Below are 17,116 nucleotides of genomic sequence, written 5' to 3'. Positions count from 1 at the left end.
GGAAATCCTGGCAGATAACGCCACAGAGAGCAACTGCCCATGTGGACTGAGCCAGCCAGTGGGACACTGAATGCCCAACAACTAGGTATAGGCCAAGGATGTATCATCTGCCCTATGGAAGTACTTTCCACCGATAAGTATGATCATTCTCATTTAAAAATTAGATCGTTTTAGTTTTTTATATATTAAATAAACAAGTGGGGAGGGACCAAAAACACCTCGAGAGAAAAGGGGTTTATTTGACATATAGGTCAAGCCCGTGACAGGGGAATGTGACCACAGAAATGCAAAGCAGGAGCTTGAAGCAGAAATCACAGAGGACTGCTGCTTATTAGCTTGACTTCTAGACAACTCAGGCCCACCTGCCCAGAATGCCACTGTCACCGGAGAGCTGGGCCTGCCCACATCCATCAGCACTCAAGAAAATGCCACACAGACATTTACATAGGCCAGTAAGAGGGTGTCCCAAGTATGCCTAGATTTGTATCAAATTGACAAAATTTAGCCCGTACAACCAGTTGGTTGTGAAATCTGCTAAATCATAATCTGGTTAGCTGGCTCCCCCTCTAACCTGACCAAAATGGAAAATTAACTAGTATCTAATTTTGATTATTTTCTCCATGTGTCTGGTAAGCCAATTTACCCCAGGTACAAGGACTGTCAAACTTGACCTCTCAGCACTCTGTCTCAGTAATTTACTAGTTACAAACAAAGGCAGACATGGAGGTACAGACATAGTATTTCTAAAAGTGTAGTTATTTTTACATTTTCAGCTCTCTTTTGTATGTGTTAAAGATAAACTAATATGGCTAACTTGGCTGTGCAGGACCAAGCACCTCCTGCCCTGCACTGGCTCTCCTTTCATAATTTACGGACACGTTCCCTGAGCACAGGAGGAAGGCAGCATGACCGGGAGCACTTCTGATGGAGGACAACTGTAACTCAGCCGCTTTCTCCGTTTACAGATGTGTGCAAGGTCTCGGTGAACCGAGCGTCTACCACAGAGATGAAAACAGTAACTCTTCCTATTTGACACTTTGACACTTCCTTTCGGCTGTTTATTTTTGCATTTTTAATACCTTTTTGAGGTTTTCTTTTCTTTTTAATTAATAGCTTAAGTAATAATACAAAGTGCTAGGTTTCACTGCAGCTTCTTCATAGCTATGTGTCCTTCCACATTGGTCTCAGACATTTCCTTCTCCACTGCTCATATATGGCCTCCTCTCCTCCGTAGCTGCTTCTTCTTTCTCTACCTGGGTTAATTCTCTACTTTTGCTTTCCAATTATGTGTATTTCATTATAGTATTTCCTGCCTTCCTTAAGATAACTTCCTCTCCTCTCATGATCCCCTCTACAGACTCATGATCTACAAACTCACATATAAATAATATAGATACACACACACACACACACACTGCTATAGGTCTGTGGTCTTTATGTTGAGGTATTTTCCTTCTATTCCTGATTTCTTCAAAGTTTTCCCCCACAAAGGGATGTTGAACTCTGTCAAGGGCCTTTCCTGTATCAATTGAGATGTGATAACATGTGATATCTCTCCTTAAGTATATGTATATGATGGATTATATGCAATTATTTGTACATGCTGAAGTAATGGAAATGAAGACACATTGCCTATGGCTCACAATGAATCACCAAGGGTTTTGAATGTGTAAGACATTCAGTGTATACCATTTCCTGATGTAAGGTGGGAAGGAAGTGCTAAGGAGAAATGCAATAGACTAAGTGTTCTTATTTGGATTTAGAGCTGATTGTCAAATCAATGGTCCCCTTTGACCAGAGTGACTGAGTGAAATCAACTAAACACCACCTAAATTAGAGCTGTAAGTTTCTCAAGCCTAGGACTATTTACTCAATCACTTTACAAAATAATTCTTCTTCTTTAATACAGATAGAATGGCACATGCCAAAGGAATTGCCTCACCAGTTACTTTAGCCACCAACTGAGAGACCAGGGGCCTCAATGTATGCAATAGCCATCTGAGTGAGCACAATCTGAATTTCACTTGGCAAAATACACATTTGTGATAAAGCCAATAGGTAAATATGGCATGTGGTAAAGGCCTCACAAACATTCATTCTTCCTTTTATCACCAGCACTTCCTGTTGGAATTTGGATTCTTTTATTTTTGTTTATTTTATATATGTGAATACATTGTCATTGTCTTCAAACACAGCCCTGGAGCTTCTGCCGTGCAATAAAAAGAGGTGTCCTTTCACCACCTGCCTTTCAGACCAAAGATGGAAGGGACAACTGTGCTTACTCATGAGCACATGCCTTTCAAAATACCTGGACTAAACCTAAATAATTCATGTCTTTTTTTGCTTTATGTTGTGACCCACTGACATTAACCAAGACCACCAGAATGATCATGTGGCCTGATGGGCTCAACAGTGGGCACACAAGTAAATGCAATGACTCCTCCTCTCCCAGAATCTACCTGTAGCTATAGTTCAGCATGGAGGGTGTGGTTATTTAAATAAGAATGCCCCCTATAGTCTCATATATTTGAATACTCGGTTCCCAATTGGTGGAACTATTTTGAAAGGATTAGGAGGTATGGCCTAGTAGGAGGAAGTGTGTCACTAGAGGTTGGCTTTAAGGTTTCAAAAGACTAGTACCATTCCCAAGGTCCTCTCCACCTCCACTTTGCATTTTGAGATGTGAGTTATCCCTGCCATGCCATCATGAACCCTAATCCCCTGAAACCATAAGCTCAAGTTAACAATTGGCTTGGTCATGGTATTTTATCACAAAAAGTAACTAATACATAGATTAGAGCCCCCATGAAACCCTTCCACATCTATGACTAACTATTGACAGAGCCAGTCTTGAGCAGGCTCAGTACAAGCAACCACAACTACTGTTTGTGATTTCAATCTATGTCCTGTCCAGAAGATGGCTTTTTATAGCCCTTCTCTCTATCTTCTAGCTCTTACTATGTAGGTGTTTTTAAAATAGAAGTGAAAAGTTTGTTTCATTTTAAGAATTTTGCACTCTCCCAGAATCTTTAAAATAGAGAGTTATATGGAAACTCTGTTGTTTTTATGACAGTTCAATTAATTAACACACAATGGAAACTAGGGTCTTCACTTTCCTCCTCATCCCATTTCATTACCAAAGCATTATCAGCTCTTTCAGTTTGGGTGTTCTAGACACCTCTCTAATCTAGCTATCCTCCCCAGATGGCCGCTCCTATAAGGAGGACTACCTATAAACCCAAGAACTTCTGCCAGTTCTGAGTTCTACTGGCTTCGTGAATTCACCAGATCATTAGAAAGCTAGAGACTCTTCACTCCATCACATCAATCCCTCAATAAGACTACAGTCCTCCTAATACACCTCCAACTGCTACCCATCCATTTAACTTCTTTTCCTCAATGTCAAGTTTTTAAAGCCATTCTAGTCGGCAATGTTTTTAATGTGGTTTGTACACAGTGAAAAACCTCTTACATCTAGCATGAGGATGGAGATACATAAAAAAGAGCATGAGATAATTCATATAATAAACACAATTCACACAGAGGCATATCTGACAACATCCACATGTCTTTTTTGTCCATCATATCTGCAGTATCTCTGTGCCTAAATAAACAGAAAGAGAGAGGCAAAACTAATGGTGAAGATGGTTGTATAGTAGACATACAAACCACTCTCTACAATGTACACGGCTGCACAAAGAAGTGCGAGGACAGGAGCGGGTTGTAATCCACTACTGTGCTTTAAACAAATCGGGTCATGTGGCCAGCCAAATTAATTTCATCGGTACTCACAGATCATATAAAAGATGAACCTTAGAGTCATAATTCTTGAAGGGGTTCTTAAGTAATGGCTCCATATGACAGATGAATAATGTCAAGTCCCCTTTCATCCAGCACTCTATGTCCCAGTTTACACCTGCATTAAAAATAAACTGCATTAAACCTGAAAAAACACTCTCAACAATCCAGAAAATGAGGAGCACTAAATTGAATTTAGCTGCATTCTGATACAACTTGCACTGTCCGTTCTGAAAGGGGTAAACAGACCCTGGTAGAGCAGTGCTTGTGAGTCATTCAGTGTTCCCACCCTCATTTTAGTCCTTAGCCCTCAGCACAGCCCAGCCTGTTGTAAATCGGAAAATTAAAATCAATTATTATTCCTCAAATTCGTTTTAATCTCAAGTCACCTAAACAGGACGAGAGTCACTTTTATTTACCTTCATTAAAAGGGGAATCACTACATTGAATAAGACAACTACCTGTAGCCCCTTGTAACTCCAGCTCCTAGAGATGGGAGGACATTTTCTGGCCTTCTTGGGCAACTGAACACATGTGCCATCATTTATTCAGAAATACATTCGTATGTGTAAATAAAAATGAAAGCAAATCCTTTAAAAAATATGTGGCTAACAAGACAAAACTAACGACACAACATTAAAATATTTCTCCAAATGAGAAGTATTCCCCATTACTGAGTGTCTTGTATGAAGGTTAAAGAATAACAAATTGAGATCTTTCATAACTATTACTTACCCTACTCATTTTAGTGACAAAAATAATTCCCTTAGAAATTAACTATGTATTAGCCATTTCCATACAAAATTAAAATACACACTATGGTAATCATTTTCACTCCAGAAGAAAAGAATGTGGTAATATTTTTATCATTCAAGACTCATTACTAAGACTTTGCTCATTCTTATCATATTTAGAAATCAATGGATCGGCTTAGTCATTGCTTTACTAGATAACAAAAAATAGCTTCATTTAAAATGATATTAACATTTATGAATTGAATTGAAATTATTCCAAAAACTTGTTTTCAAAAACTAGTTTAATAACATAATTAAATTTCAACATTCTTTTGTGATTATTTTGTTTTATTTCTCTCTCTCTCTCTCTCTCTCTCTCTCTCTCTCTCTCTCTGTGTGTGTGTGTGTGTGTGTGTGTGTGTGTGTGTGTCCCTGTATGGGTTTAAGTGCACCGAAGGCATGCAGGTGGACAGAGGCCAGAAGAGGGCATCTAATCAGTTAGAACTAGAGTTGGAGGTGGTGGGGAGTCTTCCAACTTAAATGGCAGAAACTGAACCTGTGCCTTCTGCAGGAGCAGCAAGTGCTCTTACCCACTGAGCCATCTCTCCAAACCCTTCTTACTCTTAAACTGGTTTCAACATGGGGTGCTTTTTTCCCACATAATCAAAAGTGAGAAACTGGGTAGAAGGGGGAACATTTGGCCACATCTGAAGATTACTTTAGTTTGGTTTGCCTGTTGAGACAGGGTCTCACTCTGTAGCCCAGGCTGGACTGGAGCTTGCAATCCTCCTGCATGTCTCTGTCTCTCATGAGCCACTATGGTGGCTGGAGATATTTCTTTTATTACTGGGTAGAAACCAGGCCTACCATTAAGCATTCTGCATTACAGAGGTCAGTCAGGAGGATTATCTGGTCATTAGCATCGACTGTGAAACCCCAACTAACACTATACAAGAGTCCTTACTTATGTATACCTAATTTTTCCATATTTCAGGTCTTTTCATCTAATTAACTCAATTTTCTCTGCCCTTTCAGAAAACTTAGAAATAATTTTGCTGTTTGAATTTGTATTTTCATATACAAAATTAACTAAGATTTTGGGATCTATAATTCTTAAGGCAACAATTAAACTTACTCAGCATAACATGTATTATTTCAGGGAGATTCTTAGCCTGCACAATTCATTATAATTCAGAAATATTTTTAAATTTAGTTACTTCAACATTGTTGTTCAGATTTTGATATTTTATCTATTTAAAGTGTGCATTTTCTACCTCCAAGAAAATTTAGACTCCAAACCGTATATTTACAGGTAGAAAGATTTCCCTTAATGACAGTTTTATAGGATATAAAATTATCAGAGCATATTTACTAGTCGCACAATGGATCCTAATTTTAATATTAATATAAAAATTGTATGTTAATTACATAAAAAGACATCAAATCAATAGAAGTTTCAGAGAATCGAAAGGTTTTGCTGAATGCAGATAGAATACAACACTGTATTATACTTGGGTCATAAAAGTACTTACCTAGCTGGCGAAAAACTAAAGTCTTCACCACTGAAGCCAGTGCCTTCCCTTCAGGGTTGTCTGTGCGTGCAGGGCAGTTTTGACCTTGCTCATTCCCAACGCAACAGTGGAAGACTGTTTTAGATAACTCAGAAATGTAGATACCAGTTGAATTAAATTTAGCTTCAACAACTGCTTCAGAAGCCCCCTTCACAACTGAAGCATTGTTTGGGACTCCAGCAGGCAAGAGAAAGGAGTCATTGGTTGTATTCGGTGGTGCACAAAACAACTGAAATTTCCAGGGAGAGACTGGATATGCCAGATTAAGTGCAGTTATCACATAAAGAAATTCTGTCAGGACAGCAAAACAACACAGAAAACAAGCCATCATTTTCATGAAGATTAACTAGGAATTACTTGAGATTAAATGGTACAGCATTTCTGAGCAGAAATATTTAACCTTCAGAGTGCTGGGTTAGTGTCTAAGAAACAAGCTTGGGCCTCTATCTTTCAGAGCACTTGAGAACTTCATATATTTATGGAACTAATTCCACCTCTCCTCTGGAAATTCTTGCATCAATTTTCCTCATTAATCCAACAAGTTTACATTTTAGTATGAGAAAATTTACATCAATTTTCTTCCTTTTATATGAAAATTATCTAACTTTCAGAATAATAAGAAATATCATAGTGCTTAATTTTCAATAAGCACTAAAGCACTCTTAAAATTCATTAAAAGATTTGCAACAGTGTGTTAACAATTTTCACTGAACACTTTCGGAGAGAGGTTGTCTTTGACTTAGAGACAGTTTGAGGCCTCTTGAACCTTCCCAGGCAACTCCAGATGTATGATGTCACATAGGAAATGCCCCATGCACTGCCCAGGAAATGACATGAAACAACACATTCCCTCCAGGAAACTCCTACTGTGGGTGAACCATTACTCTTTAAACATAAAACTAAGAACACTCACAGAACTGTACTCCCAAAAGCCTTGGGTGTCACACTTACCTTTAAATAAGGGCTTTTTTAAAATAAACAATTGACTGGCTATATTTGATAATGTCTTCATTTCACAAATGAACCCAACTAATCTGATGACTTTCTCACTGTATATATTCACCAACACAGAGAGTTCTGAGAATTGCGTATGGATTTGTATGGAATGAGAGTTTTGAAGAAAATGTAAAGAAAAAGAAGCAAACAATGTTCTTTGATGTCTAAATGGATAAATAAACTACATAAATTCAGACAAAGGCATAAGATTCAGTTCAAAAGAGAAGAATAAAATCAAGCCATGAAGAGACATAGGACATTTATTAAGTATACCCCTAGGAAGCCATTACAATGACACAATCTGCATGATTCCACCAAGGACACAGGTTGTCAGGATTTCATTGGGGCAGAACGATAAATAAGCAGAACATGGAGAGCAAGCAGGCAGGGACACTGACTTCTCTAACAGTGGGGAAATGTCATCTTGCATTTGTCCAAGGCCCAGGATGGACAAAAGCTATCCCTCATGTGAGCTACAGACTTTAGATGTCAATGATCATCAAAACACAGGAAAAAGATTTTTAAAAAATAGACTTACAGAACATTTGTAGTTTCAGATATTCAGGAGACTGAGGCAGGAGGATTACTAGGGCCACCAGTTTCAAGAGCAGCCTGGGCAACATCATGAGAGCCCTGTCTCAAAAAAAGGAGGACTGGAATTCAAAAGTAGGGGCAGTCCCATTTATAATAACTACATTTTTTAAAGCATCAAGGAAGTGAAAGACTCCTACACTACCTATAAAACATGGATAAAAAAATTAAAGACAACACAAGTGAGAAAATGTTCTATTTTCATACAATTGAAAGAATAACTATTTTTAAAAAAATCTACTACACAAATCAGTGCACAAATTCAATGCAATTCATATCAAAATGCCAAAAATATTCTTAACAGAAATAGAAACAAATGGTACAAAAGTTCATATGATCATAAAGGACTACCAAAAGCCAAAGAAATTCAAGATTAGGCACCAAGTCGATTCCAGCCATGCATGATAGACATGCCAATTGTAACCAGGACAATGTACAGTCAGGAGGCAGAAGCAGGCAGATCTCTGAGTTTGATGCCAGTAGTCCTCAGAGAAAGTTCTAGGGCAGCCAGTATTATACAGAGAAACCCTGTTTTGATAGAAGAAAATAGAATAAATCTGATTCCAAACATAGGACCAAGTCATATAGCCAAAGCAGCTCAGTGCTGACATAAAGATGCCTGCATCGATGGCTCACAACCAGGAACTCAGAAGTAAGTCTATGTGTCTAGACCCAACTAAGCTTCAACAAAACTGCCTGCCAAAAATGCACTGGAGAATCAGTGGTCCATTTAGTAAATGGCACTCGGTAAAAGGGATATTCATAAGCCAAAGAAAGAAAGATAGGAAGAAAGGAAGGAGGGAGGAAGGGAGGGACGGAGGGAGGGAGGAAGGGAGGGAGGGACGGAGAGAGGGAGGGACAGTAAAGAGAAGGGAAAAGGGAAGGGGAGGGGGAAGGGAAGGGAAGGAAAGGGAAAATATCATCTTTCATCATACAAAAAATTTAAGATGGATTAGCAGCCTAAATAGCAGACCCACAACTATGACAAAACTACAGCAAGTCCAGGAACACTGACACTGAGTTATATGACATTTTGGGACATACTCCTAAGTCACTAGCAATTACAGCAGAAATAGACAAAGACAATGTTAAACTCTAGATTCGTCATTGCAAAGGAAATACACAACAGAACGACTGTTCATATGTCAAACCTCAGAATGGGGTGAAATGTCTCTAAACTGTATGTCTAATACGAGGTTCATATCCGAAGTAAACAAAGGACCGTGCATCTGTGACACTCATTGGGAAGAAAAGGACATTAAGGTGGGAGGGAGATGTAGTTACTGGGAATATGAAGGGAGATTTGAATATGACAAAGATATATTTTATACATGTATGAATTTAGAGTATTACAAGTACTCCAAAAATAACCATACTTTAAGATATTCAAAAGACACAATCAAACGTCTGCCTAAAGAAGCTGCTCAAGTTGCTGGAGAGATGGCTCAGCAGTTAACAGCACTTTCTGCTCTTCCAGAGAACCCAGGTTCAATTCCCAGCACACGTGGTGCTTTACAAAGTTCTGTAACTCTAGTTCCAGAGATTCATACACCTTCTTCTGGCCTCCATGGACACCAGGTATGCACCTAATACACAGACATACATGCAGGCAAAGCACCAAGACAATAAAATGAGAAAAGTAAGTGGTAGTGTGTGTGTGAAAATGTTCAACTTCACTAATTGCCAGATAAACCAAAACAAAATCACAATGCTACGTCACCTGACTCCCATTAGAAAGGAAGTTCTCAAAAAGACAAAACTGACAAGCATTAGCCAAGGTGAGCACCATTCTTTGATAATATCCCTGCAGAGCATATCGGCATTATACAAAAGGGCACACCTGTGTTTACACATGTGAATGAAGTTGTGTGCATGTGCGTCTATGTGTGTGTTTCAGACCTTTGCACTCAGACACCATTGACTCTCCTGGCTCTCCTGGGTCTGCAGTTTTCTAACTGCAAATCTTAAAACCACTCAGTCGTTGTAATTACATGATCCAGCTGCTTATAAACATCTTAATGTGTGAGCATATATGTGCACACATGTGTATACACACACACATTATCACCATCAGTTCTATTTCTCTGTGGAGCTTTAATACACAGCTAAAAGTCTATTACATTTTTTTTAATTCTAAAAGTTGTCTAAGACCAATAAAATCCAACAAGATAATTGAAATGTATGAACTAAAAATCTCATTAGAAATAGAGTCAATTAACTGCCCAACTCACAAAAAATCAAATAGATAAAATTGAAACAAAACATTATCCTTGTCTTCTTTGATAGGGTAAAAATATGCTCATGGAAGTACAGAATAGCTATTTAAAGACATGGGTTGGGACCACAAAACACCAGGTATTATTCAACATAAAATTCCTTTTTAGAAATCAATCTATAGAAATATCATTCCAAAAAACACAAAGCTGCATGCCACTTACCCCAGTATAACAAAACCACATAGAATTTCTGACACATCATCTTACTTCAGAGATGTACACCTAGAAAAGAAAGATGTACACTTGAATAAATCAAAAACAAATCAGTACACATAGAAAATTCACATGTACTGGCTGTCTATTGAAAATACAAAAGAAAGAAAGATTACAAATAAGTCTTCAAACTTCCATGTTCAAATATATTGGGTCAATATCAGAGAACCATTTCATATTAAATTATATTGGTTCCTGTGTATGTGTGTCATATACGTATGTGTTTGTAGTGAGATGTGGCATTATGGTGTATATGTTGAATATGGTGTGGGGTATGTGTCTGTGTGTCTGTGTGTATGTATATGTATATGTATGGTTCATATGTGTGTGTGGTGTGGATAGGGTATGATGTATGTGTTGTATACATATATGGTATGTTTATGGTGTGTATGGTATGTATATATGTGTGAGTGGATATGTGTGTTGTATATGTGTGCCTATTATATGTGTGTATATGTGATATATACATATATATGTGGGGGGGTTATGTGTATTTTTGTAATATGTTTATATGTGTGCATAGTGTGTATACACATATGCAGTATGTGGTATATATGTGTGGTCTATGTGTATGTGTGTATGTGAATATTTATGTGTATGTGTGTATATTTGTATAATAGGGGTTTCCATTGCTGTGAGCAACTTGGGACCAAAGGGTTTATCTCATTTGTACTTCCACACAACAATTCATCATCATCAAGGAAGTTAAGGTACAAATTGCAGGAACCTGGAGGCAGGAACTGAACCATCTTTGTCTACCAGCTCTCTTACAGCACCCAGAACTACCACCCCTGAGTAACAATTCCCACATGAGCTGTCCCTTCTCATACCAATCATCAATCAAAAAAACAGCACAACAGGCTTTCCCACAGGCCAATCTGGTGAGGGCATTTTCTCCATTGAGAGTTCCTCTTCCAAAATGACTCCAGCTTATGTCACAACAACATAAAACTACCCAACACAATGAGTATGTGATATATCTGTAATGTACTCCATATATGTATGTGCATTTGTGTTTACATATGTGCATTATGTTCTGTGCATGTGTGTCATGTGTGTGTGTGGCTTGTGCATATGCGTATGTATGAGGGTGTGCTATGTGCACGTGCCAGTGTAGATGTGAGCACATGAGCATATGAGAGGTATCCATTTGAGCTGTCTTTCCTCAACTGCTCCCCATTTGTATCTTTTTTGATACAGGTCTCTCGCTAAACCTGAAGCTCACGAATTCAGCCAGGCTGGTTGTCCAATGGATGTCAAGGACCCTTCTGTGTCTAGCCCTCCAGCACCAGACCTACAAGAGAATGACACTGTCTCTGACTTTTCACTGGTCCTAGGAATGAAATCTCAGGTCCCTCTGCTCATGTGGCAGGCATTTTGCCAGCTGATCCATCTCCCCCAAACCCAGATTTGAGTTTTAAGAATAAAATATGTTTATATCTTCTAAGAAATGTAGTAGGTACTTGTAAATATTTGTTGAATCCATCAACATTGGATACAAACATCAACATAGCTTACAAACAATGTTCTTTAAAGCTATTTAGAAATTTAAGCAGAGAAAAATGACTGGTTGGAATATAGAAAATTTGAATAAACCATTAAAGGGAACCCAGAAGTTCATCCAATGTCTGATCTGAAAGGAAGGCACGTGACTTTTGGATGTTCAGTCAGTCATCCACCCTGCAGAGTGCCCCTGACACTGAGGGACTAGGAAATACATTGATGGCTCATCTGTTGCTACTATAAACTCTAAACAAAAGAAAATCAGACTGTGTTCTACTGAGTGATCATATTACGGGTTTCCAGAGGAAGATCAGATGGTTCATTTTTATATCTAATGATTATGTTGTCATTTTGATCTACCAAATCCACAAATACAAAACAAAACAGTCTCAGTAGATTAGGCTGAACAAAAATCATTTACAACTTGCTCCAGTGATCTCCAATCTCTGAGCCTATGGAAATGCTTGTAAATTAGAAAACCAACTCTGGCATTCTGCTTGCTTTGACAAATATCTCAAGTGGCTCAATCGGCTACTAATGTTTCTGTGTTTTCTGCTAAAGAAGCCTCTATTTCATACTTAAATAAAAGACATTTAAGTATTTTGTTTGAATATACATGAACCACTGGCTCTTCAAGAGCCAAAATTTTAACAAAATATATAAGCTTCATCTATTTCTAGTGACCTTATAATTTTGTGTATGCCCACTTTTATTTTATTTATTCACTAAGAACAGGAACTTGCCATACATTCTCATCAATATGCCTGATGTCTGAAGAAGCCAAAAGACAGTGTCAGTGCCCCCTGGAACTGAAGTTCCAGGCAGTAGTGAGTCATACCCAGAACAAAACAAAATAAAACAAATCAAAAATTTCCCATCATCTTGGTAAGATGGTCTGCTCTCCTTCCCCTAATCCCTCCCACACAGAAAACTCCCCCACCCCTCAGAGAAAACTGCAGGCTAACATGTCCTTACTCCTTGTCCCCATGTTTCCCAAGACCACCTGTGGAGGGGTCCTTTTTTTTGACCATATATGGGTGCAATCCTATTTCCTAGCATCATCACCCCTTGCCCGAGATTCATAAAACCCCCTTGCTTTAGCCTGGATGTACACTAGAGACATCATTAACCTGCTCCTGTAACATCAGTGAACCTACCAGAGAACTGTCTGCTAATAAACCTGCCTTTATGAACTTTTAATCTGATATAATCCAGCCTATATATTTGTGTCACCAAGGGTAAGAAAAATTGAATCACACATGAGACACCGATAATATGCAAGAAAAAGAAAACACAGGCTTGGGGAGATGGCTCAGCAGTTAAGAACAGGTACTGCTCCTGCTGAGGGCATTGGTTTGGCTCCTAATGACCACACCAGGTGGCTCACACAGCCCTTTACTCCAATTCCAGGGATCTGACGCCCTCTTCTGACCTCAGCGGGACCTGTACACATAACTATAAAACAAAATAAATCTTAAAAAAATTCTCTTAAAAGAGAATTTTAACTAAAATATTTAATTTTTGCACTTTTCTTATAAGAATAACATTTGAATTTTTAAACCAAGGGTTGGCGCAGTGGCTCTGTCAGCAAAATCACCTGCTGCCAAGAATGGCAGTGTGAATTCAATCCCCAGGACCCACAAGTGGAAGGAGAGGACTGAATCCCACAAGATGCCCTGACCTCCTCACATGTGCTGGGCACACTCACATTCATATGTTCACATAACTAAATAAAGTCATAAACACAGTAAGAAAGTGATTTAAAACAAAATGTAATTCTAACTCAATTCTTTCAGTGAGTATAGAGCTAAAGTTTTAAACGAAGAAAACACTATAAAATAGCTATATAAGCAGCTATCTTAATCACATAAAAATGCTCATATATCTTAAAAGTCTATGGTGTCTAATATTTAAAGAATTCAACTATTTAGAAAGTGAATCATATTGTAGTTACTTAAATTCATCAGTTCCCCAAAAGTGAATATTTGCTTGCCCTTTCCCTGAAGAACAGGCAGGGATATAAAGCCCACTGTCAGTCCAGGGAGATGACAGAGATCATCCATGTATAGCAGTAAGAGACACTAGGAAATCCTGTGGAAGGACTGATTCATAAGGTAGGAATGTATTAGCAAAAGACCAGGAAGCCATGAGCCTCAGGCGCTTCTTTTTATGGACTAGTGCGTACCTCCTATCAGTTCTATGGGAAAGTCTTTCCCTTAGTCACACCTGTGACCAGTGGACATTGTTCTAAAACCCAAGTTCTTATGTACCTCCCACAAAGGTCTAATATAATTAGTATGGATGATTTTAAAGGCCTTATAAACATAATAGCAATTACAATTAATATTTATGCATGTGCCAGTGGGTTTTCTCTCTGTTTAAAATGAGTCAGTGGTCACATTTTCTCTTGTTCTGTCTCTCGCCATCTTTCTCTTACATGCACACACACACACACACACACACACACACCATAACTATGTATGTGCACGATTTATCTTTTTCAATCTCCTAGACACTGACCAGCTGGGGTTAGAAATTCTGTTGGTGGATACAGCATACAATTGTTCGATTATCTCCTGTTTATAGTTTCTTAATTTTCATAGTTCAGGCACCTAAATCGCAGCTGTCAGTTGAAGCAAAATGAGGAAATATAATTCTGGGAACAACTAAGTTGTCCTAGCCTTCGTGAGGCAGGCATTTGGTAACAGCTGTTCTTAAACATGACTTCACATTGTTTAAAGCCGATTATAACGTCGTTATAGAAGCTCCCGAGAATCCCTGCTTGGTTGAAACCTTTGATTATTGTTTAGTATAAATAATTACCACACTTAGGAGGGTCTCACTGTGCAGCTCTGGTTGGCCTGGGACTCCCAGTGTAGACCAGACTTTGGCTACATTCACAGAGCTGCTCCAGGGGCTGAGAGTAAAGGCATACGTTAGTGGGCTTTGCTTGCTTTGACTTGTTTAGGGTTTGTTGTTGTTTGGGAACTTAATAATTTGACTGTTACTTTTGTCCTATTAAATTTATTTTGTACCATGTACCCAAATTCACGCAGCGCTCTGTATTATCAGCTTCCATTGTTCAACTATGTTCCTTAAAGCACTTATGTTGAAAGCTCAGCCTGCAGTGTAGCATTATTGGAAGAAGAGTTAACAACAATTGCTAAGGTCACATACAAGTTAAGTCTATTGCTGGATTGTTTTGGTTTGAGTTGGGTCTGGCCTTCGTGGCCTTTGTCTCATGCTTGTTTGCAAGGCTTGTTGTAATACATCAAGAAATGTCCCGTAGGTGTGGCCTTTTGCTGTTGGGTTTTCCACCTCCAGAATCCTGAGCTGAATATTATTTGCATTCACTTCTTTATAAATTTCTCAATCTGTGGCATTCTGTTACAGCATCACTATGGAAGGGAAAGAGTGGGGGAAGGGAGGCAGGGGGAAGGGAAAAAAAACTAAGTATCCATATTGAGATTTGACTTTGTAAATGGATTCCATTCCTTCTTACAGTTTGAATTTCAAGAGAATGATTTGAACCCTTGCTCTACACCTCCACAGAGCAGGGGGTCATCTAACTCAAGGAGGTGGGTCCTACAGGGTATATTATCTTACCAGCTTCCAGTCTACTGTGATCTGATCAATTGTCTTCCTCTATACCCTCCTGCCTCCATGCCTGTCTGCTGCAGCACACTGAAACAAGCAACTAAGGCCTGAATCCTCTGAAATCTTGACCTAAATTAGGATTTCCCTACCTTAAGTTATATCTGTAATATATTTGATCATATAATCTCAAAAATAACTAATACTTTTATCTATCGAAGTGGTTCTCAACCTGTGGATCATGACCCCTAGGGGTGTCATATAACAGATATCCTGTGCACCAGATATTTAGCTTACAATTCATAACAGTAGCAAAATTACATTTATGATGTAGCAACAAAATAACTTTATGGTTGGACAGGGGAGGGGTCACCACAATAGGAAGAACTGTATTAAAGAGTTGCCGGGTTAGGAAGGTTGAGAACCACTGAATTTCTGTCAATGAAAATAGCTAGTCAGAACAGTCAGTCCATAGGAAAAAACAAAAACAAAGAAATCCTGAACAATTCTGACATACTACTCCTAAGTCCTAGAGTTAAGACTGAATGAAACACACTCGTGAAATTAAAATTTCTGCCCTCATGGCGTTCCCATTCTAGTGGAGAAAAAAGCAAAGGAAACAGGAAATATATACATTACAAAGTAAAAAGCCAGGAAAGTTCAACTATTGCCTGGGGACATTGAACAAAGACGTAAGGGAAATGTGTGTAACAGAGCAAAACCACGTAGACATCCCAGAGATGAGCGCTCCAAGCAGAGGAAGCTAAAGTGCAAAGATGGCTGCTGATATACTCAGGGAAAGCCAAAAGCTCAGGAGGAGGAAGAAGAAATAGGAAGAGGAAGGGTGAGAGTCCATAAGGGGTCTTGTAATTATTACAAAGATTTGGGCTTTGACAACGTGAGAACTGGAAAGCTGCCAGAATATTTGGAGTAGAAAATGGTCATGAGCTGATGTGTATGTTTTACCAGTATTTTTATTTTAGGGGCTGTAGAGATGGTTCAGTGGTTAGCTCTTCCACAGAACCCATGTTTGATTTGATTCCCAGCACCCACATGAGAGCTCACAACCATCTATAACTACAGTTGTAGTGAATCTGACACATTCTTCAGGCCTCCATGGCCACCAGAGAAACACATGGTATGCCTACACACATGTAGACAAAGTAGCCATACTCATAAAATTTTATTTTTTTAATATTTTTATTTTATTACTTCTTCATTAAAAGTATATGTTTGTGCACATGCATGTGCACACCTACAGAGACCAAAAGAGGGTATTAGAGTCCCCTAGAATTAAGAGTTAGTTGATTGTGAGCTGCCCAATATAGGCAACAGGAACTGAACCACACTCCTCTGGAAAAGCAGTAAGCATTCTTAGCTGCTGAGCTATCTATCCTGCCCCCTACCATATATTTTAAAAGGAAAACATTTTAAAGAATAGATTAAAGAGAAGAAAAGGATACAAACAGACTGATAAATGGGCCCTTGGAATAATACAAAGATAAGGGCAGTCTGTAATGGCCACTGAAGTAAAAAAAGAGATTGTGTTCTGGGTTTATTTTAGAAATAATACAAAGAAGATTTATCTACACAATATGTATATATATGAGCGATGATAGATTGTAAAGAATCAACAATGACTCCCCGGTTAGGGCCTAACTAATTTGAAAGATGAAGGATGGCAGACAGTATACCATGAAGATTCTATTTGGGACACATTGAAATAGAAGGTATAGAAATGCCTACTAGACAGCCAAAGGGAAATGTTGAGCAGAAGGCTGGGGAAAGAGATCCAAGGCTCAGAACAGGAAGCCAAGATTCAGCTGTCACGGTCTACGTC

General features: G+C 38.6%; 1 protein-coding gene and 1 long non-coding RNA gene across 5 annotated transcripts in view; one reads left to right on the top strand and one right to left on the bottom strand.

Moving 5' to 3' along the window:
- The window catches only part of Lepr (leptin receptor), a 123,603-nt gene that overhangs the window by 65,067 nt on the left and 41,420 nt on the right, over nucleotides 1-17,116 (bottom strand). For all 4 annotated transcript variants that reach the window (XM_052176857.1, XM_052176856.1, XM_052176858.1 and 1 more), the window contains exons 2-4: nucleotides 10,129-10,188; nucleotides 6,065-6,394; nucleotides 3,793-3,916 (exon numbers count right to left, since the gene is read on the bottom strand). In XM_052176857.1, the coding sequence (XP_052032817.1) occupies nucleotides 3,793-3,916; nucleotides 6,065-6,394; nucleotides 10,129-10,168 (494 nt within the window). In that variant the 5' untranslated portion in view covers nucleotides 10,169-10,188. The remainder of the gene's footprint in view (nucleotides 1-3,792; nucleotides 3,917-6,064; nucleotides 6,395-10,128; nucleotides 10,189-17,116) is intronic.
- LOC127680999 (uncharacterized) lies at nucleotides 876-11,630 on the top strand. Its single transcript, XR_007977049.1, has 2 exons — nucleotides 876-1,015; nucleotides 11,380-11,630. It is a non-coding gene; the product is annotated as an uncharacterized LOC127680999 (long non-coding RNA).

The sequence above is a fragment of the Apodemus sylvaticus genome, chromosome 3 (genome assembly GCF_947179515.1).
Source record: "Apodemus sylvaticus chromosome 3, mApoSyl1.1, whole genome shotgun sequence".
NCBI lineage: Eukaryota > Metazoa > Chordata > Mammalia > Rodentia > Muridae > Apodemus > Apodemus sylvaticus.
Note: the sequence above shows the minus strand (reverse complement) of the source record. Positions and strands in the feature narration are given on the sequence as shown.